Here is a 22,994-nt window from a genome sequence, read left to right as displayed (position 1 = left end):
TGCATTTCTATTTTTTATTTATTTTTAAATTATTTTTGAATTAATAAAGCATTTCTTATTCCATTTTATTTCTTTTGTTGGGCTGCTATTAACTTTTTTCTGTTACTTTAGTTGTTGCTTTAATGTTTACACTATACATTTTAATCACATTGACCAAGTGAAATTATATTATTGCACATCCTACCTAATAGACAAATATGCAAATTGACCATACCTCCGACACACCCACAAGCCATGCCCACTATCCAATCAGAATGAGTATGCAAACTAACCCAACCAAGATGGCTACAGCCACAGAGAGCAAGGTTTCCTAGGTAACAGAGGAAGCCAAGCTTTCCGCCTGCCCTTGCCAGGCCTAAGCCTCCACTCAAGCTACAAAGTTTCAATTATAGAAGGTAAACAAATTCAAACAGAAATGGCAGCAGAATGGAACTTGAGAGAGCAGGCCAGGGTTGCCCCCGGCAACAGGGGAAGCAAAGCTTTCTGCACACCCTGGCCGGGCCCACCCGCTTAAGGCAACAAAGTTTCAATTATAACCCCAACACAAATGGCTGCTGGCCGCGGAGGGAGCCCCAGGCTTGGTTCCGCTCCAGGCTACAAAGTTTCAATTGTAGAAGGAAAATAAATTCCAGATACAAGGGCCTCTGCTTGGGTTGCAGGGGGCGTGGCCGGCCTGCAAACCACCACAGGCCCCTCACGCAGGCCGCCCCACGCCCCAAGGGAACCCCACCCTGATCCGGGACACCCTTCAGGGCAAACCAGCTGGCCCCCACCCCTGTACCAGGCCTCTATCCTATCTAATAAAAGAGTAATATGCAGATTGATCATCACTGCAACACACAATATAGCTGCCCCCATGTGGTCAAAGATCCTGCCCCCATGTGGACACAAGATGGCCACCACAAGATGGCCAGCAGGAGAGGGCAGTTGGGAGGCACCCGGCCTGCAAGGGAGGGCAGTTGGAGGTGATCAACCCTGCAGGAGGGCAGTTAAGGTAAGGTGACCAGATCGTCCCGCTTTTGGCGGGACAGTCCCGATTTTTAACCATTTGTCCTGCGTCCCACAGCGTTTTAAAAAAGTCCCTATTTTTGGAAAGATTCTCGAGGGGTCCCAGATTGGAGAGGGTACAGGCTGGGCTGAGGGACAACCCCCCTCCGTGCACGAATTTCGTGCACCGGGCCTCTAGTATAATATTAAGTACCTTACAAAAGGGTATTGCCATTTATTCCCTCCTGTGCGAAATGCATTTGTAATGAGAAATTTTAATTTTATATGTTATAAACCTCCCAAAAGCACTGTTGTTATTTTTGGATAAACAATTTTCATTTAAAGAAATTAAAGTATTAATAAAAACATCTTATATATTTTCTTATGCAGTCATTTCCAGTCGTCTTCATTCACTTGTGTAGACTCAGATTTCCATTTGGTATAATTTTTCTTCTGCCTGAGGACATCTTTTAATATTTCTTACAGTGTGGATCTGCAGGTAATGATAAATTTGCTCAGCTTTCATATGTCTTTGTTTTTCAAAGATGTTTTCACCTGGTAAAGAATTCTAGGTGAACAGTGTTTTTTTCTCCCCCAACCCCCCCCCCCCCCACAACCCCCGCAGTGCTTTAAAGATGTTGTTCCAGCCCTAGCTGGTTTGACTTAGTAGAGTGTCGGTCTGAACACTGAAGGGTCCTGGGTTCAAATCCAGTCAAGGGTACATGCTCGGGTTGCGGGCTTGATCCCCAATGGGAGTGTGCAAGAGGCAGCCGATTAATGATTCTCTCTCATCATTGATGTTTCTATATCCCTCTCCTTTCCCCTCTGAAATAAATAAAAAATATATAACAAGTAAATATGTTGTTCCAGCCCTGGCCAACCCTGCTCAGTGGTTAGAGAGTTGGCCTGAGCACCAAAGAGTTGTGGGTCTGATTCCCAGTCAAGGAAGTGGACCTTGATTACAGGTTCGATCCCTTGCAGGAGGCAACCAATCAATGTGTCTCTCTCATATTGATGTTTATCTCTCTCTCCTCTGTCTCCCTCTTCCTCCCTCCTCTCCACTATCTGAAAAGCAATGGGAAAAATATCCTCGGTGAGTATTAACAAAAAAGATGTTACTCCACTGCCTGTTTTTGTGTTTTTTCTTCACAAGAAATCTGCTGTTGCATACATCTCTGTTCCTCTCTACAGGACATGCCTTTTCCCCTCTGGCTCTGTTTAAGATTTTTCTCTTTATCACTGGGTTTGAACAAGCTGATTATGATGTGCATTGGTATAGTTTTCTTCATGTTTTTTTGTGCAGGTGATTCACTGAACTTCTTAGTGAGTTTATAGTTTTCATCAAGTTTGAAAAGTTTCTGGCCATTAGGTTTCTAACCTATTTTCTTTCCCCTGCTTTTTTAGGGACTTGAACTACCCATATACTAGTATTAAGCAATCTAGAGTTGTGCTACAGCCCAGTACTGCTTCTGAAAAATTTTGATTCTCTTTTCTATTTCATGTTGGATAGCTGAATCTTGACTTCCGGTGTCTAATCTACCATGTCCTTCAGTGTATCTTTCATATCACACATAGTTTTCATCTTTAGAAATTTTTTTGGGTAATTTTCCTGTCTTTCATGACTCTACTTAATTTTACAGATGAAATACAATTCAAATAATTGTTTTAATGTCCTTCTTTGCTAACTTTGACATCTTTGTCAGTTCTGGGTTAGTTTCCATTGATTGATTATTCTCCACATTATGGGTCATATTCTTCCATCTCTTTGCAGAATATCTCTTTGGTGTTACGGACAGAATTGTGTCTCCCTCCTCCCCCAAATTTATATGTTGAAGCCCTAACCCAGTAGTACTTTGGAATGTGGCTGTATTTGGAGTCTTTAAAAGGTAAAAAGCCCTGGCCAGTTTGGCTCAGTGGATAGAGCATCAGCCTGCAGACTGAAGGATCACAGGTTCGATTTCAGTCAGGTATGTTGTTGACTAAACATACCTTGGCTGCAAGCTCAATCTCTGGCTCTGGTCGGGGGGCGTGTGGGAGGCAACCAATCGATAAGTCTCTCCACATCAATGTTTCTCTCTCAGTGTGTCTCCCTCTCCCTTCCACTCTCTCTATAGAAAAAGGCTAATATGGCTGACCACCAGGGGGCAGCACAGAACATGGCGGGGGCAGCAGGCTCTGAGGGAGTGAGGGAAGGAGGAGGCGGGGAACCTGAGTGGCCCTGATCGCCAGCCAGGCTTAGGGACCCTACCCATGCACGAATTTCATGCATCAGGCCTCTAGTAAATAAATAAAAAGGTAAGTAAGTTAAAATGTGATCATTAGACTGGGATGCAATCTGATAAGATTCTCAACAAAGACATGCATAGAGGGAAGACCATTTAAAGACACAGGGAGAAGATGGTCATCTATAAGCCAAGGTCAGCAGCCACAGAAGCCAATGCTGCCTCCTTCATCTCAGACTTCTAGCCTCCAAAATTGTGAAAAATTTAATTTCTCTTGTTTCAGACATTCAGTCTGTGTTACTTTGTTATAACAGCCCAAACAAACTAATAAATCTTAAACGGGATGTCAAACCTTGTTGAATTTTACTTTGTTGGGTGCTGGATATTTTCATATGCCTGTAATCTTGTTTCAGGATGTAGTCAAGTTACTTGAAAACAGTTTGATTCTTCTGGGTCTTGTTAGGTGGGTCCAGATTTAATAGGCTGGTACAGAGCAGTAATCTGTCTAGTGCCCATTACTGAAGCACGATGTTCCTAAGTGATGTAACCCAATTTCCTGGGAATTTCGGTCTTGTTACAGAGAAATGGAACTATTCTATCTAAACCTTCTTTGAAGTTCTTGCCCCAGCCTCAGATAGTTCTCTTACCCAAATGTGCTGAGCACTGCTCTATTGAATGCCCAAGATGGCTCCTCTGCAAATGTCTCTGTGCCCTTCTCATTGGTCCTCTCTCCTATAAACCATAGGCACATAGGTCTTCCCAGACTCTCAGCTCCTTACTCACAACTCAGGGACTGCACCAGGCTCCACATCAGATTCTCCCCTTCTGGGCTGCAGCAGAGAAACTCTCTCCTGGCAGTAAGCTGGGGTCATCTCAGGAGTCACATTATTTGTTTGTCACAAGATTACTGTCTCTCATTATTGGTGCCCAGTGTTAAACTTTTGTGTCATGCATTCTGTTTGTTTTTTGTTGTTGCTGTTGTGATTACTTGAAAGTAAATTGAGTCCCTGTTACTCCATCTTGGCTGGAAGTGAAAGTTCTATATTTCTTTTAAAATGTGTCTATCTCTGGTTTTCACCAATTCCTCCATAACTGTAACCAGTAATGTTATTAAGAAAGAGTATGTTTTATTTCATTATGTTAATATATTTTATATGATATAAAATAGATATATTTTATATGATAATATACTTACATTTTACAACATATATCCTATTATATCACATACATTCCATTATATTCTTTCAGAAGGAACAAAAGAGTAAAATCAAAATTCATTCCCCAAGACTAAAATTTGGATTAAATCCTTCTCAAGTTATAGGTGGAAACTGATAGACAAAGTTCCAAATTTTATTTGAACAGTCAATATCAGGAGCAAGTGATTTTGTTCACTCAACAAAATTGAAAACTTTAAGCCCTTAACAAAATATACATGAGCAGCCCATAAATATCTCTGTTCCCAGAGGAAAGAAATAATTTAAAAAAAAATCATGGGATGTTTGCATAATTGAGTAATAGCTAGGTATCCTACTCTGAAAAGGCCTTACTCTCCTGGCAGAGATAAACAAAACTATAATGTTTTACCACCAAAGCACAGCTCATTTTCAGGTGCTTTACACACAACTATATTACCTACTGTTAAAATATCAAAATTCAGCTGAGTATATTTTGAAGATCTTATTGGCTTTACTCTCAGCAATTCGTGAATTGGGAAGCATCCTATCTAGCAAACAGAAAGGAGCTCAGAGAAGCTGTATAAAATGAGATTTTACAGGCAGAAGGAAGCATGGAGAAGGAAGGTATACTAGGCAAAAAGGCTGGTTGGTTGTTGCAAGGTCACTTTCCTTTAGGGGAAGGGAGGGTATGTCAGGCAGATGACCTAACTAGTGCTAGTGACAGGAATCCTGATTGACTGGTTATGATTCCATTTCTGGGAGAGCCCAAACTCTTGGTTTGATAACACCGGGCCATTTTGGGCCTATAGTCTTGTTTTAACACTGCATTGCTTAGTTTTCTTCATAGTACTTTACCACTCCTTGAAATTTTACTGAATATTTACCTGCTAGCTTTTTGCTGTCTCTCTCCTTCATGAGAATGTAAGTTCCATAAAGGCTGGGACCTGTCTGACTCTTGTGCAATGTTTTATTCACATCCTCTAGCACACAGTAGGCCCACAGTATTTATTAAATAAATGAAAGTACAGGTGTTGGGGGGGGGGCGGGGAGAAAAAAAAAAGAAAGTACAAATAGGCAAGCAATATCCTTGGTATATGCTATAATGTAAACAGTAATTATCCAGGGATTTTCCATTTTTTTCAGTTATCTTCTGCCTTAAAGTTTTATTAAGACATCTTTTTACTTTTGTAATGAGAAAAAAAATTAAAATAAGAGAGAAGCAAACGGAGCCAGAGAGGGTGCCTCTCTATCCCTCTCCCTTCCTCTCTCTCTAAAATCAATTTTTAAAAAATATTTGAACATTAAGAGCTGATGGCTGCATGAAGAAAAATGGATAGACAACAAACTCCCTGGGGATAGGTACTGTCGTCTTCTTTAAAAAATTTTTTTAATTCATTAATCTTAAAGAGAGAAGAAAAAGAGAGAAAGAAACATCAACCTGTTGTTCCACCTATCCATGAACTCACTGATTGATTCTTGTATATGCCTTGACCGGGGATCAAACTTTGATATATTAGGATGACATGCTAACCAACTGAGCTACCAGGACGGGACCAAGGTACTGTCTTCTTTCATCTTTACATACCTAATGCAAAGCATGGCCTCTGTTAGCATGATAACTGCTTGCTAAACACCCAGCAGTGACATGGCCACTTTCAGGTACAAACAACATGATATGCCAGGACCAGGATGGCACAAATCAGGATGAAAAGGATAGGGAGTCTCTGTTGTACACAATATTAGAAGAAAACAGATGAAGGTTAAAAGCTATATATCTCTTTTAGGGCCCTGAACTACAGCATCAAAATGACCTGCTTAGACTTTGAACATTTTTCCCTTCCCATTATGAATATTTCAGTCAATATATCTAAATCTTTTTTTTAAATTGATTACAGAAAGGAAGGGAGCGGGAGAGATAGAAATATCAATGATGACAGAGAATCACTGATTGGCTGCCTCCTGCACACCCCACACTGTGGATCGAGCCTGCAACCCCGGCATGTGCCTAACTGGGACTCCAACTGGGACCTCCACACTCAACCACTGAGCCATGCCGGCCAGGCAATATATCTAAATCTTATGTGGAGATCCCACAAATCTGGTAAGAACTGAAAACAATCTGAACTTCCTTTTCTTTACCTTAAAGCTCAGGGCCACTTCTTTCAAGCTTCAAGAATAAACCCTAAATCCTAGCATTCCTGAGATACACTTGTATTCCTTCACTGATACCCTTTCTCTGCCTTCATCTTTGCAAAATGAAGTATTAATCTTCTGAAACTCCTTATACTGACAGCCATCTACTCGGTCCTCTTTTTACCTTCTCAGGACATTTTCATACCTAGTAAATAGATCACCTGATTAAGACAGAGTCCACAAGTACCATCTCAAGACAAATTCTATTTAGAAATTTAGCTATTTGTGTATTAGTAAAACCTGAGGTAACAATTCTACCTAGGTCCCACATAATCACTCTATCTTGACCTCAGTTCATGTTGATCTTTTTCCCACCTCCTCCTCAAACCCAGCTCTAACCCCTTCCTCACTGGGATTGTGTAGGGACCTCCCTTCCTCACTGGGATTGTGTAGGGACCTCATGGAGTGCTGTCTTCCTGCTCAGTCCCCCCAGAACTGGGCAGCACTGTGCAAAACATGCATGGCTTCTCAGACACACTGCAAGTCATGGATGAAGTCCCATAGGGAGGCATTTTTATCATCCATTTTTGAAACATTACATGTCAGAAAGAAGAGTCCTTAACAAGCAATTTGATTGTTCATGTCAATGAGAATTTAGGAAATATGGTAGGAAATGTCTGATCAGGTCAAAAACAGAAAACTAAGACTGGGTCCAGACAGAGAACTGAAAAGGAAAGACCTTCTTTCCCTTCAGCAGGTGACCTCGCTCTTATTTCAGAAAAAACAGAAGTAACCAGAAGAGAACTTCCAGTGCTTCCCAAAGAAATCCTTGAACCTTCAGAGCATCCTTAGCCTGCCTTCCGGTCTGGGGACCCTCCACTTGGCCTTGGGGCACTGGGTCCCAGAGACACCACGCCCACAGAGCCTGCAGAGCCAGTCTTTCTCCTATTGGATTGTTGTCCCTGTGAGCATACCAAGGCCTCTAGCAACACTGGTCAGAAACTTCCTCCCACTTCAGCTCCCCCCTCATTACTGTTCCCTTTTATGGCAAAAGGGCCTTGAAAAAGCTACACTTCTTCCTCTCTCTTGAGCTACTCCATCAGGCTCTTACTCCCACCACTCCAATTGGCCACACTTGTTAACCACTGATCTCCATGTCATCAAATCCAGTGGCAGATCTTGCTTTCCTCTGCAACAGGCTTTCAAGTGGCTGCCTCGACCTCTTCCTCCTAGCTCTCCTTCCAACTCCCTCCCTCCAGGTCTCCTTGGCTTGAGCCTCCTTTTGTCCCAGCCCCTAACCATGCAGGGCCCAGGCCAAGCCTATGATCCCCATCCTAACTCTGAAGACCATCTATAGGCGAACAGTCATATGTTGCTCTAACTCTCCTTGAACTCCAACTCCTCCTATCTACTCCACTTGAACATTTAATAAGCACCTCACCATGCCCAAACAAAACTCATTACACCCCAAAGCACCTGCTCTTCCCATAATCATCTCATCTCAGCATATGGCAGCTCCCTTCTTCCTGTTGCTCAGGAGAGAACTGGTGAATCCTCTCTGACACTCCTTGATTTTTCATACTAATTGATCAGCAAATCCTGTTGACACCTACTTCAAAGCAGATCCAGAATGTAACACTTCTCATTTCCATAGCTACCCCAGGCCTTAACCCCATCATCTGTTGCCTGGATGACTCCTATCTGGTCCCTCTGTTCCCACAGTCTCTCAGCTTGTCCTCATTACAGTAGCCAGAGTGACATGGTAATGACATTTCTCTGCTCTAAAGCAGCCAGTGGCATTCCATTCAAATGTCCCCTTAGCAGAAAGGCCTTCTACACCCAAACTGTGCACACAGAGTAGCTGCTCCTTACTGGCTTTACTTTTCTCTTCCAAGCTCTGAGCACCTAATGAAGCATCTGTCTCCCCCTGTAAAGTCCAGAAGACAAGACCTGCACCCAATGCTGCAGCCTCAGCACTTAGAAGAGTTACTCTAACAGGTATTCAAACTCTGCTAAATAAACAGGTGGAAAAAAGTGTTGAATGACCAAACAGTATTGTTTAAAATTGTTCTAATACCAACAAATATGTTAATTAATCATGAAGACAACTAAAGTATAGGCATGAAAACTAGCTAAGACATACTATAACAGTTTTGGGGGGGAAAAGGCGGGGAAGGGTAAATGCTATTTGACCTAAGTTAACAAGAGTTTTCTCAATACTTTCAATTAATAATATTAATAATAATCATGGCATAGAAGATTCCACTGAGCCTTACCCCAATCCTACAGGGAAGATATTTTTATCCCCACATCACAGAGGAAGTAACAAACTCAGAAAGTTAAGCAACTCACCTCAAGCCACAGAACCTGAAAACACTCACTTGGGGCTCAGTTATCTATGCAAGCTTTCCTCTGTAATAGCAAATGGTACCACAATGGGCACCAAGCCTAAACAATGAGTCTTTCTGCTAACTGGACATTCTCATCAAGGCTTCCTAGATATTGTTCTTCTCTGTGTCAGCATCCCCTTTTCTCAATGCCAGTCCAGACTTCAGTTCAGGATGAAACAAACGACTTACCCACTCTCCATGCTGAAAGAATTCTCTGGCAAAGCATAAATCCACTGACACCCCAGTTCTGTAGGCACCATCTCTGGGTCAAGAGTGTTAACTTAATATGTCAGTTTTCAAGACCCTATTCCAGAAAACTTTTCTACAGACTTCATTTTGGAAAGAAAAGTGCCCTAATGGAAGACCCTGAGTCTGGAACAGCATCCCGTTTTTGTCACTGTCAACATATCCTGAGAAAGTGACCCATCTTCTATACCTCTTTCTAAGGCTATCTCCATGAAAGTGTCTTCAGGAGCTTTTAATCTACCCTAAAATATTTCCCACATTTGAGCAGTGTCTGCTCAAAGCTACTGTAGAAGAGACACTCCCTTGAGAAGAGAGTACACACCAGCTGAAAAGAACTGGGAAGCAAGCACACGTACAAGGACACAGAGTTCCACCAAATGCAAACAAAGAGCCCCGTTCCAGAGTCCTGGGATCTGGCCTTGATAAGATAAACCACAACTGGGAAGAGATGGACCCAACCAGGGCCCCCTGCTGAGGCTTCGTAACAAAGTCTGGCCCTTGCTTGTCACAGTCCAGGCACAAACTATATTATACTCTGGGGGAGTAAGAGGAGAAAGGGGATGGGAAAAAGCAAACCTTAACTACAAAAGCTAACTCAGAACACACTCTCATCTTCTCGATGGATAAAGAGAGGCTTAGAAGGTGGGCTTAATATTAACTCCCAGGAAGGCTAATGTCCAAGACGACAGAGGTTAACCTCAGTCACCCACCTTTCCAGGTTATGGTGAAGCCATTAGCAGCTCTAATGAAGTCCCTTCCTTTGGCTCAAGGAGGAAACAAGGTGATACCTCAGTTCTTCTGTGTTTACATGCAAGGGTTCATCACTATGTGGATTTTAAGGGACCACATACTAAACCTGACAAGCTCAGGGAAGGCGTGCTTAGTGGCCTTGTATGCTCAGAGACCTAAAATAACCACCAAAGATGGTCTGAAATTAAAACCTTTTAAACTAAAAGCAGTTTATGGTGGGTACTCATGTCCTAGGCTAGACTCTTCCCTGACAAAAAGTCAATCATTACCTTAGCTAAACCTGCCTTATTGTCTTTTGCATCTATAACAACATTCCTTTGAAATGTCAGGGTAACTCCCCTTTATCCAGACCCCTCAGGGCACAACCAACACATCTAGGTGGAAACGATAAATCTTCTCTTTATCTTGTTAATTGTTGACATAACACTATCCTGTACTAACCTATGTAAAAGATGTATGTGTCTATCATTTTACTTTTCCTCCAATCCTAGATATTTCCCCACTTAGCTTTCTCCCACCTCCCTAATCTATCACCAATGGATTTCATGTAACCAACCCACTTACATCTCCTCTTTTGATTGTAATGTATAAAATAAGGTACAAAACTGCTATTCTCTGGAGCATTATCTCAATCCATTGAGATTTGCCTCGCAGCAATCATGGACAGTTTGGCTCAAATAAACTCACAAATATTCTTCACAAGTTTGAATATTTCCTACGTTGACAGCTATGCTACCTCCCATGCAGCCAAATATCTCCGTCATCCTGCAGATCTGGCCTGAGGGCTGGAAATTGAAGGCTAAAGCCTAGCCGACTGAAACACACAGACCTATACATCTCATTACTGCCTTCATAGGGTACAATTTAGACCATTTATGCCTTTAATGCATATTTCCAAGAACTCCAGGGTTACTGAAAAGAACATGAAAGGCCCACAAAATCTCTCATTTGGCAAGCCCTTCCTCATACCAGACTGCAAATCAAAACTAATTATCTAGTTTATCCACTTGTGGAATGCAGGTTGAGTTAGATAAACATTTACCTTTAAGAATAATCAGAAATTTAAATCCAGAAATTTAAAAAAAAAACAAAACTAGGTTTATTTTGACCTCCAAAGTTGTTTTCTTCTGAATTGGTTGCCAATGTTTAAAAAGTTAGAGATCACCCTGGCCAGTGTGTCTCAGTGGTTAGAGCGTTTACCTGCTCACTGGAGGGTAATGGGTTCGCTTCCTGGTCAAGAGCACACACCTGGGTTGCAGATTGCAGAAGGCAACCAACTGACGTGCCTCTCTCTCAATGTTTCACTCGCTCTCTCTCTTTTATCTCTCTCCCCTTCCACTCTCTCTAAAAAATAAATGGGAAAAATATCCTCACTCCTTGGATGAGGATTAAAAAGAAGAAAAAAAAAACTAAATTAAAAGTCAGAGATCACACACACACAACCAGTTAGTCTTCTGGAGAGACTGGAAGATCTGGCCACCCTGGTCCCACATTCCTGCCAGGCAACAACAGGAGAGAAAACAGTAACTGCTGCCTCCTTCAGAAAAAAACAAGTTCTCAGCACTTCTCTACAGCCCTCAGCATCATCCTGGTCTCCCAGAATTAATAAATAATATATATTTGATACGTGTGATACCATTGTTAACAATCTGGTTATTATTTAACAGGAAAGGAGTAAAGGGAACACTAGATAATATAGGCATGCCATTTACATAGCTTTGTTAGAAAGCTGTAAATTAACATTCTCCAAGTTTATTTCCTGCTGATCAACGGGGGACTGGACAAAGGCAGTTTGGACACATGTTCAGTAAGGTCTGAGTGATGTGGAAGGTGGCTGTTTGTCAATCACACCTGGGAACAGGTTAAATGGCCAGAATAGGCGTGGCCACTGAGAGTGAAAAACCTGAATATTTAAGCTTGTAAAAAAAGGAAGTCCCCTCTCTTGGCATTTGCAGGCCAGGCTCCTGGCTCTCCTTTTGCAGGGGCTGCGCTCCCCTGTGCCCACACAATGGACTAATGGGCTTCAATTAGACTAGTACTGTCCAGACCCCAGCTGCAACTTGCAATGGACATTCTGGATGGACACTGGCATTGCTTTTGGCCCTGCTGCTGCACCTCTTTCAGGACTGGTTTAAGGGACTTGGGACTTTACAACCCGAGGAATGTAACTCCATGCAAATAAAGCCTTCTACCACATCTCATTCTCCCATGGGGGTTCCTGAAAATGCTTACTTCAGCAGTACCTCAAGAACCTCACACTCACTCGTGCCTGGGAAATCTGGCCCACTGATTTATCCGATAACAGGTGCATGGGTAGGTAGTGTTAGGTCAAGGCAGGGGGGAAAGACCACAGCCCTGCAAGCATCCACAAGGTAGATGGTGACAAAGATAACTGGCGCCTTCCCAGACCTTGCCAGCCTTTCCAGACCCCTGCCCGAGGCAGGAATTCCACACCTCTCATGCCCTCCACCCTCCCCTCACTAAACAGCTGTATAAAGGAAGTACCTAAGCCCCGTTTTGGCGCGAACTCCCCTGGCCCACTCTCGGACCGGTGAGTTTCGCCCGGGAGCGCAAGATTAAAACCTCCCCCCGTTTCCATGGCCTGGACTCTGTCTTGTTTCCTGCGTCACAAACCTTTCATCTGGTACCGAAACCCGGGTGGGGATTGAGTGTGTATCCCATTTGGGGTAACCCTCCCCACTTGTCTCCCCGGAACCCTCAGGCTTCTTTCCAGCTCGGCAGCGTCAGTTGGTGAGTCCCAGTCCCTATTGACTCCTAGGGTCCTCCGTCCGCGTCTCTGTCCGTAAATCGCGGTCCGCGTCAGAGATTGCTTTCCGGGCATAGCCCTCCGGACCTTTCCAGGAAAGGTTCTGACCCTGGGGGGTAGTGAAGACGTTTCTACTTCCCCTCGGTCTCCGGCCTTTTGGCCTCATTCCGGATCCCAGGGGGTCGGCGAGAGACGTCTCCCACCATCCCTCGGATTCCCGTCCGTAGCCTTGGCTCAACGATTGGGACGCTGATCCTTGGGCCTTTGCTACTGACCCTAGGTTTCAAAATGGGCAATCAGAAATCCAAAATTGACTCGCAGGCACCACTCGGGTGCCTGCTCACCAATCTGGCTAAGCTGGGCCTGTCCCAGGATCTGCGTCCTAAACGCCTCATTTACTTCTGTACCGTGGCATGGCCTCAGTATGAATTGGACAACAGGTCACAATGGCCTGAAGATGGGACTTTAGATTTTAACATCCTGACCGACCTTAACAATTCCTGCTGAAGAGCTGGGAAGGGGCTGGAGGTTCCATATGTCCAGGCCTTTTTCAATCTGCGCTCCCGTCCCTCCCTCTGCTCCTTCTGTTCTCTCTGACTCTGTCCTCCTCTGCTCCTTCTATTCTCTGACTCTTTGGATGCAGCTGCTCTCTCACTTCCACCCCTCTTGCTCCCGCCGAACGCTTTCGGCCCCCTCCTCTTCCTCCTCCTTCGCCACGGCTCCCTTTCTTCCCCGTGGCAGGTGCTTTCTCGGCAGCACCTCACCTGCCCACCCGCGGCTTCCGCGGCCGTGGGTAACACCACCGCGATCGCGCCGCTCCCTCCCGCGGCCGCCGCTGCGCTTTCTTCCCCGCGGCTGCAACCATCGCCGCCGCAGAGCCCCCCGCCCGCCATCCCGCAAGCCCTCCAAACAGCTGGCTCCCGCGCGCTCCGGGGTGGGGGAGCGGAGGCGGCAAGGGAGCAGGCATGGGGAGGGCGGGCAGCGCCCCTGGCTCAGGCACAGGACGCCCCGACAGCGACCCGGGCTCGGACCCTGGAGCCCCCGGTCCGCGGCCCCGCCTCCTCTTCCTCCCTGCCTCCCTGCAACAGGGCTCCTTCCGCCCTGCCTCCTTCTGCCCTGCCGTCCGCTCCCTCCCTTCCCCCATCCTCACTCCCCGACCTCCCCAGGCCGTTCCTCGTCAGGAACCAGGCTGGGTGTACCAACTAGATACGCCGGAAGGGCGAGAGGGGCGCCGACATCGAGACCAGATGCTCCAATGCCTAATAGCCGGCCTACAGGTCGTCTCCCACAAGGTAGTTAATTTTGACAAGCTGAGGGAAGTTACTCAGGGACCAGATGAGAACCCCGCGGTCTTCCTTAACAGGCTGACTGAGGCTCTGACCTTATATACCCGCCTAGACCCTGGGTCCCCGGCCGGAGCAACAGTTCTAGCCACTCACTTCATTTCGCAGTCAGCCCCAGATATCCGAAAAAAAGTTAAAAAAGACAGAGGATGGCCCTCAGACCCTTGTCCGGGATCTGGTGAATATGGCATTTAAGGTTTTCAATGCCCGTGAGGACCAGGCAGAGTACGCCCGCCTTCGACAGGAGATGAGTCTGCAAACCCAAACCTTGCTACCTTTGGGGCCGATGGCAGCCATGCATGGTCCAAGAGGGACTGTGCGTGGTGGGGGTGCAACGAGAGGATGCTTCCAGTACGAAGGCCACAGTGCCCCAACCCCGGGCTCCAGCCCAGCCTTGCCCAGCGTGCGGTCAAAGCGGCCACTGGAAAAGTGACTGCCCCTGGAAAAGTGACGGGCCCTCTGCGTCTCAACGTAGAGGGGCGGTCCTTCCAGGTCATGACCTGCCGCTGGCCACGCTGGAACTGGCTGAAGGCTGAAGATGCCAGGACTCAACGACCCATCACCCTCGCCGGGCCCCCAGGTAAATGCTCAAGGTAGTGGGTAAGCAGATCTCCTTCCTGATCATATGGGGGCTACGTCTCTGTTCTTGCCCTCCTTTTCCAGGCCATTGCCCCTTCCACGATCTCGGTCATGGGTATTGATGGCAAACATGCTCTGGCCTCAGCGCCTTCTCACCCCGCCCTCTCCCCCTCTCCTCCCTCCCTAGAGAACAACTTTCTTGCTGGCACAGGCTTATCAGAAACTCAGTTCTGAATTCAAGCAGTTAGAGGCCTGTTCCAAGAAGTTTTAAAGTTAACTGTTGACAAGGATTTTAAAAGGACCCACTCACCTGGACGGTCCTGCCCCAGGGGTTCAGAGACAGCCCTCATCTGTTTGGCCAGGCCTAACAGAGACCTCCGACAATGCTCATTAGAACCCAGCACTCTCCTCCAGTATGGAGATGATCTCCTTCTCTGCAGCCCCTCCCTGGACACGTCTCAGAGGCATACAGCTGGCCTCCACTGGTAGGATTCTTCCAGCCTTCACCCCGCAGCCTACCTGTCCAGACAGCTTGATCCCACAGTTCGGGAATTGCAGCCCTGCCTCCGGGCTCTGGCTGCAGCTGCTGCTCTCACCAAGGAGGCCCAGAAGATTGGCCTCCAGCAACCCTTACAGGTCTTCTCCAGGATCTTCTGTCACACCGATCCTTATCTCTCCTTGCCCCCTCTCAAATGCAGGAACTCCATCTCCTGCTCCTGGAGAGTCCTGACATCCCCCTAACTCAGTCCCCAGCCCTGAACCCAGCCACTCTCCTTCCCGCTGCCTCCACCCAACCTGCAGCAAAGCGCTCCTGCCCCGAGGTCGTCAGAGGCCCTCACTCAACCTCGGGCGGGACTTTCAGATCTTCCTCTCTCTAATCCTGACTTAACTCTGTTTGTGGATGGAAGCTCTTGTCTAGACCCCCAGGGACGTCAGAAAGCCTCCTACACGATAGTAACACTGGAGTGGACCCTGGAGACGGCCTTCATCCCTCTTCACCTCGCCCACACTGCGAGAGGCAGTCACAAGTGCCTGCTCCTCCTGCTCACCCCAGGGAGGAATGCGCCCCAACTTTCCTACACATCAAATGAGGGGACACCTCCCAGGGCAGGACTGGCAGGCAGCTGCTACGGGAACAGGCTGACAGGTGGACGGGACTGCACACAGTAATCCTCACCACCCCCACTGCAGCCAAACTACTTGAAGATCCATCGTGGCACCACCTCTCCAGACTCAAGAGGACTCTGGAGCAGCATGACTTCTATAAATGTGAGGTGTTGGGCCCCACTAAGGTCTGCCTTAGCCGCCCTCCTCCTCCTCCTTCTCCTCCCAGCCCTGGGCAACCTACACCCACCCCCACCTGCTTATGTGTGGAGGTTCAAGGTCCGTGAAACCTACGACCAGGACAGCACACAAGTCACCCGGCAGGTAGGATCTCAGGACTGCCCTCTGGTCGGATGCCAGGCGGAGATCCTGATTGCTTTTGACCTCCAGTCAGTGTCCAACAGTGGCCGACCATATGCCTACTCTGCTTACAACCAGCGGAACCCAGACAGGTGTAATCGTGACGTCAACACCTGTGGGGGTTGGCGCTGGTCAGGCTGTGTCATCCATGATGCCTACAATGAGGTCACTTCTGGCCCCTTTTTCTGGAAAGACGGGACCTTCAACATCAGGGTCTGGGACCCCTGGGACCAGCGATGGGTTGCAGGCGTTATGGGAAAACTATATGGGGGTGGTTGGAGCTCAACCCCTTCAGGGACCATCTACATCTCCCGGGAATATATCATGGCCCAGGAGGCCCAAATCCAGGTCTCCAAAAGCATGCTACAGGCCGAACATTCCCTTAAAGGGAAGCTGCCTGATCCCCCCAGGTAGAAGTCCTGTCTTCTTGGCTCCAACTTATCCAACACACTCTACTATTCCTTAACGAGACCCGCACCCTGCCCAATGTCTCGCACTGCTTTTTATGTGTCTCTCTCCAAAGACCTTTGCTGGCTGCCGTCCCACTCATGACTCCTCCAGGAACCCAAGGACACGGTGAATGTCAGCCTCCCCTGGCTGGCATTCCCCTCTGGGAACCGGGAACTCCAGAGCCCACCTTGCCCCCACGGATATGCTACCAGACCAGCAACCCGGTAACTGTGGGACGGGTCACTTGGAACTGTACCCAAAACCACACTGCAGCCAGTCCCACAAGGCCAGCTCGGGTACCTTCTTTTGGTGCAACGGCACCTTAAGCAACTGCATAAACTCCTCTGACCCCGGGCCTTGCTTTGCAGTCACAGTAGTTCCCCAGCTAACCTTGTATGGGGAGTCGGAGCTTGCCTGGTTTCTCCCTTCATCCCACCCCCGGGCCCGCAGGGCCGCCTTCCTCCCTGTCATGTTGGGGGTAAGTATCGCTGCCTCGATAGGCCTCGCTGGGGGGGGCCCTTGGGAACAGCATAATCTCTGCTCAGGATTTCAATGACAGACTCCAGATAGCCCTGGAGTCTACTACTGCCTCCTTAGCCTCCCTGCAGCGGCAAGTAACATCGGTAGCCCAAATAGCCCTGCAGAACCGACGGGCCCTAGACCTTCTTGCTGCGAAAAGAGGAGGAACCTGCATGTTCCTTCAAGAAGAATGCTGCTACTACATCAACGAGTCCGGAGTGGTGGAACAGAACGTGCAGACCCTGACTAAGCTGAGTGAAGAATTACGTGCAAGACACTCCCGGAACAACTCTCTTTAGAGCTACCTGGACCCTACCCCTGATAGGGCCCCTAATTCTCATCTGTGTCTTTTTTTTCCCCTAGCTCCCTGCCTCCTCAAATTCATCCGCTCCCGGATCGCAGAAATGTCACCGGTGACTGTAAACCAGCTCCTGCTCCATCCCTACACTAGGCTGCCCCTCACCCTCAACCAGCCTCTGCCTGACCCTGGCCTTTAACATCCCCCACCCTCTTCGCCCCTGATCAGCAGGAAGTAGCCAGGACGATTTCGGCGCCCCCTATCACCAAAAAGGCCGGGATGTTAGGTCAAGGCAGGGGGGAAAGACCACAGCCCTGCAAGCATCCACAAGGTAGATGGTGACAAAGATAACTGGCGCCTTCCCAGACCTTGCCAGCCTTTCCAGACCCCTGCCCGAGGCAGGAATTCCACACCTCTCATGCCCTCCACCCTCCCCTCACTAAACAGCTGTATAAAGGAAGTACCTAAGCCCCGTTTTGGCGCGAACTCCCCTGGCCCACTCTCGGACCGGTGAGTTTCGCCCGGGAGCGCAAGATTAAAACCTCCCCCCGTTTCCATGGCCTGGACTCTGTCTTGTTTCCTGCGTCACAAACCTTTCAGGTAGTAGGTATATTATTACCTGTATGGACAAAAAGGTGCCACATGCTAACCTGACAAGCTCAGAGAAGGCCTTGTAAACTCTGAGACCTAAAGTAAACACAAAGCATTGTCTGAAATTAAAACTTTTTAACTGAAAGCAATTTATGGCAGGTAGTCATGTCCTAGGCTAGAATATTCCCTGGCAAAAGTCAATCTTTACCTTAACTAAGCCAGTTTACTAGTATTGTCTTTTGCATCTACAATAACATTCCTTTGAAATGTCAGGGCAACTCCCCTTTTTCCAGACCCCTCAGGGCACAGCCAATGCTCCAGTGTGAAGGCCACAGAGCCTTTCATTGTTATTATCATGTTGTTGACTGCTAACTATCCTGTACCCACCTATGTAAAAGATGTATATGTCTATCATTTTACTTTTCATGCAATCCAAGAGGTTTCCCCACTTTGCTTTCTTCTATCTCCCTAATCTATCACCAATGGATTTCATGTAACCCACTTACATCTCCTCTTTTGATGGTAATGTATAAAATAAGGTGCAAAACTGCTATTCTCTGGAACATCATCTCAGTCTGTTGAGATTTTGCTTCCCAGAAATTGTCGACAGCTTGACTCAAATAAACTCACAAAAATTCTTCACAAGTTTAATGTTTCTTACATTGACACATAGCCTAAATCAAGGGGGGAAAAGATGAGGGAGCTACACAGAATGGGGAACAAGACTAGGGAAATAGCCCCAGGTACAGAGGAAAATCTGGACACAACTAATGATTTTCTATAAGCATATAAATTACCAAAACGAACCCAGAAAGAAATAACAAATGTAAGAAACTTTAATAGTTGTTCAAGTTGCTTATATTCTAAAAAATAGGTAGTTTTATAGGGGGATTCTACCAAAATTTAAAGAAACAGATCATTTTAAAAGTATTTAAACTAGCTAACAAAGAGAAAGAAAAAGCTTTTAATAAAGCTATAAAAATACTGAAATAACTTGAAAAAAATGGCATTAAAAAGAAAATTACAGAGTAGTCTCACAAATAATAGTGTTAAACTACCAAGTAAAATAAATAGAATGTAGCTGACTACATAATAACAGAGTTTTTTTATTAAAAACAAAACAGCAGCCCTAACCAGTTTGGCTCAGTGAATAGAGCATCAGCTTGCGGACTGAAGGGTCCCGGGTTCAATTCTGGTCAAGGGCATGTACCTTGGTTGCGGGCACATCCTCAGTAGGGGGTGTGTAGAAGGCAGCTGATCGATGTTTCTCTCTCATGATGCTTCTCTCTCATTGATGTTTCTAACTCTCTATCCCTCTCCCTTCCTCTCTGTAAAAAATCAATAAAATATATTAACAAAAAACAGCAACAACACACCCCTTAGTAAAATAACTAGTGTGGCAAAAACACTAAAAACATTCTCATTAAAGTCAGGAACAAGACAAGGGTACCCAATATCATCCCTATTATTTAACCTTGTTCTGGAAATACAATATAATAATAATAATAAAAAGAAACAAGAGACATATAAATTAGAAAACAAGGTACAAAATTCTTATTGTTTACAGCTGACAAGATAATGTACCTGGAAAATCCAAGAGAACCACTGCAAAAATTACTAGAAAGTAAGATTATGTAAATTGCAAATTATAAAATTATAAATAACAACTAATAACAATATGTAATATAAGAGAGGATCCTATTTCAAATCACAGCAAAAAAAATTAGGAATAAACTTAAGAAATGTACAGGATTTTAAAACAAATCAACCTAAAAGAAGACATTTCTGAGACAACTGTAAAGATGCATGTAGACTATTAGATAATATTAAATTAATTACAGATAATTGTTAATTCTGATAAATAATAGCATTGGGGTTATTTATATCTCAAAAGTCCTTATTTATTCAAGACATACTATGAAATATTTATAGATGAAATAATTTTATTTATTTTAATAGATAAAATCATTTATTTTAAAATAGTCTAGTCTCCCATCCTGCAAAAAATGGAGGAGGACAAATAAATGATTCCATGATAGACAAATATGGAAAACTGTTGAAATGAAGTGATGGATATATGGAGGTTCATTATATCATCTTCTCTACTTTTGTATATTTTAACATGTACACCACAGAGGTAAAAGAAATGTGCAGGAGGACCCCAAACAAAGAAGGATCTTAAAAGATGTAAATAATCCCAAACATATATGACAGTTTATAAAAGAACACAAAAGTTGCCAGCTCACAATTAAGAAATGCAAATTAATGCTACAAATCAGATGTTGTTTTCTTCAATCGAATAGAATAGGTAAAAATACATGGTACTATTCAATATTTGGGGTGGCAGCTGACACTGCTGGAGGGAGTTACAAACCACAACTTCTTTGGAAGGCACTTTGGCGTTACCTTTCAAAGTTAACACACAACCTTGGCCAGCAATTCCAGTTCTAGGTATTTATCTTAGTCATTAATTCAGCAAGTATTTTCTCCCACCTACTAAGTGCCAGGCACTGGAGATGAGAAATGGAGAAAACAATATCCCTGCTCTCATTCTTATGAGGGAGGAGACAACCCACAAAGCAAGTCAAGTATGCAGGCAATTACAAGGTCAGGTAAGGGATAAATGCAATGAAGAACAAAATAAACACAATAAGGGGGTTAGAGGTGGCATGAAAGCTCTTTTGGATATGCTGGTCTGGGAAGGCCTCTCGGAGGAGGTGACAGTTGAGCAGAGACCCGGCTACAGGAGAAAACTAAGCAGGATAATGCCCAGGAGAATTACAGGCAACAGGGAAGGAAGCCATGGTATACCACACAAATTTGGCCTTTCTGCCCTCCGCTTTTCTTTTTATTCCCCTAACAGCCTTTTGTTTATCCAGAGGACAGGAACACCACTTGAAGGTCTCTCTTTTGTCCCCCATACAAATCCTTTTAACATAGTACATCTTTCAAGGGAGGTATCAAGTCAGCATCGTTTCTCCAAACATTACTGTGCATCACCATTTGATTTCTTTAAAGTATTTCCCAACCTACCTAAGTGCTATGCTAAGCCTGTTAATAAAAGTGCACTAACGCTAATCATGATTTTTTAATAAAAAATACTGTCATTCCCTGACCTTCTAGGATTATGGAAAGCACTTACTTAGAGGAGTATGTAGTTTAATTTCATGATTAAAAAATAAAATTGAATTTTGAAGGAGCTACTGTTTTTATTTATCCAAACATTCATATTGTAAATGTACTGATCTTTTAGGCAATTGATAATATTTAGGGACTATTTGAATAAATATTTTACACTGAAGTGCCCAATGTCCATTTTAAGGGCATTCCAGTTCGCCCTGGAGGAAATGACTCTGATACAGCACCTGAGACTACACCAACTTCTTCCCAACACCCTGAAACATCAGGACTTCAAAACTGCCATGAATGATACGTTCTACAAACAGCCAGATGGTTAAGAAACCAGCTCATGGGCGAGAAATCTGGCCATGTTCAATATACTATCTCAATTTTGAAGTCAGTTGTACATAAGCGTATTTATCTACAAAAGCGAAAACCCAACCAAATGACTTCCCGACGTTACGGAGATCCCCAAGGAGACACTCCAGCGGACAAATTTCAAAGCGCTAGCGGCCAACTGCAGAGCGAACGACAGGTTTCCCTCCAACAGCCGGGAACGCGGAGCATCCTCCCTTTCCCTGGGACACAGCAGCCCATTCAACTTTTCCCTAAAGGGCTGGCCGTTCTGAGCAGAGAATGCCACTCCTGACAACTAGTTACCCGAGAGAAGGATTCGCTAAGCGAGAAACCGGGTGCCCGTCAGCTTCCGTGCACGCCAACCTAGTGAGAGGGGCGCTGCGGGGTTGAGCCCAAGGCGGAGGAGATCCGCGTGGGGCCAAAGCTCTCGGGGTCCGGCGCCCACCCTTCCGCTGTCCCGCCTCCCCGGGGAACACCTCCCCCCATCCTCCTCCTCTCCCCGCGCGGAGTCGTGATTTCCCAGCCACTCCATCTCCCTGGGAGACGCTCGTCCAGCTCGTTGCTGAAGGGGTCCCTAATGGCTCACCGGGGAGAGGGTAGGGGTGCGGGGCTGGCTTCAGAGGGCTGGCTGGGTGGGGGCCAGAAGACAACGTGGGGGCTGCAGGGGAGTGGGGGGCTGGCAGGGGCGCTCCTGCGGGTAGGGACCTGGGAAAGGGATGCAGGGATTCAGGGACCGGAGAGGGGAGGGCGTCGGGAGGTCGGGGGAGGCCTCGGAAGGATGGAGGGTAGGCGTGGGGCGCTCCCGCAGGCCGGGTAACTTATGGAGGGGCCTCACCTCACCTGCCTAGCGCTCGCTTCATGCCCGCGTCGGCGGCGCAGCGCGGCTCAGCCGGCGCCTTGCCCGCCAAACGCAAGTTGCGCTTCAGGCGGCAGTCGGCGTCCAGCACCGGGGCGGTCAAGCCGGAGGAAGACGAGCCCAAGGCGACGCAGCGCTCATGCTCCAAGGCGACTGGCTCCGTCCGCTTCCTCATCCCGCGGCCGTCGCGGCCGGCCCCCGAGCGCAGCTGGCCTTGTCCGCACCTCCCGCGCCGCAGTCGCCGCCGCTCCAGGAGATGCCGCCGCCGGGAGCCCGCCGCCCCTCACATTCCAGCTCCTGGTCGCCGCAGCCGGCTACGGACCGCGGGGGCCAATCAGCGCCCAGCTCCCGCCGGGCCCGCCCCGGCCCGCCTCCTCCCCGCCTCCACCCAGAGTCCCCGGCGCCGACCGGAAGCCATCTTGGAAGAGGGCGGATGTAACCGCACGGTGCATCCTGGTGGAGGCCGGCTGAGCGGCTGGCGGGTGCCCCTGGAGTCTGGGCTTGGTCCCGTGGGCGGGGGGCTCCTTCCCCTGAAACCGCGCCGTCCGGCAGGTCAGTGGCCTGAGCGGAGAGGACGCTGACTTTCCCCAAGGCTGGAACCCAATCTGTATCTTTCCTTGGAAATGCCCTTGCAAAGATTTATAAGAACAAAAGGAAAAAGTTAACAAATAACAGTTCTTTTCTAATGATTTATAACCATTCCCCCACCAGGACTTTACCTTAAAAAAAAAATGCTTTCAGGTAGTC

General features: G+C 46.6%; 1 protein-coding gene across 2 annotated transcripts in view; it reads right to left on the bottom strand.

Annotated features, from left to right (window-relative positions):
* Positions 1-22,549, bottom strand: part of ABHD12 (abhydrolase domain containing 12, lysophospholipase) — a 72,898-nt gene extending 50,349 nt beyond the window's left edge. Inside the window, exon 1 of one of the 2 annotated variants that reach the window (XM_079783975.1) lies at positions 22,232-22,549. In XM_079783975.1, coding sequence (XP_079640101.1) covers positions 22,232-22,422 — 191 coding nt within the window. In that variant the 5' untranslated portion in view covers positions 22,423-22,549. Of the gene's footprint in view, positions 1-22,226 lie in introns of both variants that reach the window. The other variant, XM_079783976.1, reaches the window with a different exon arrangement.
* Positions 22,550-22,994: the final 445 nt, after the last annotated feature.

The sequence above is a fragment of the Cnephaeus nilssonii genome, assembly GCF_951640355.1.
Source record: "Cnephaeus nilssonii genome assembly, chromosome: 11".
NCBI classification, from domain to species: domain Eukaryota; kingdom Metazoa; phylum Chordata; class Mammalia; order Chiroptera; family Vespertilionidae; genus Cnephaeus; species Cnephaeus nilssonii.
Note: the sequence above shows the minus strand (reverse complement) of the source record. Positions and strands in the feature narration are given on the sequence as shown.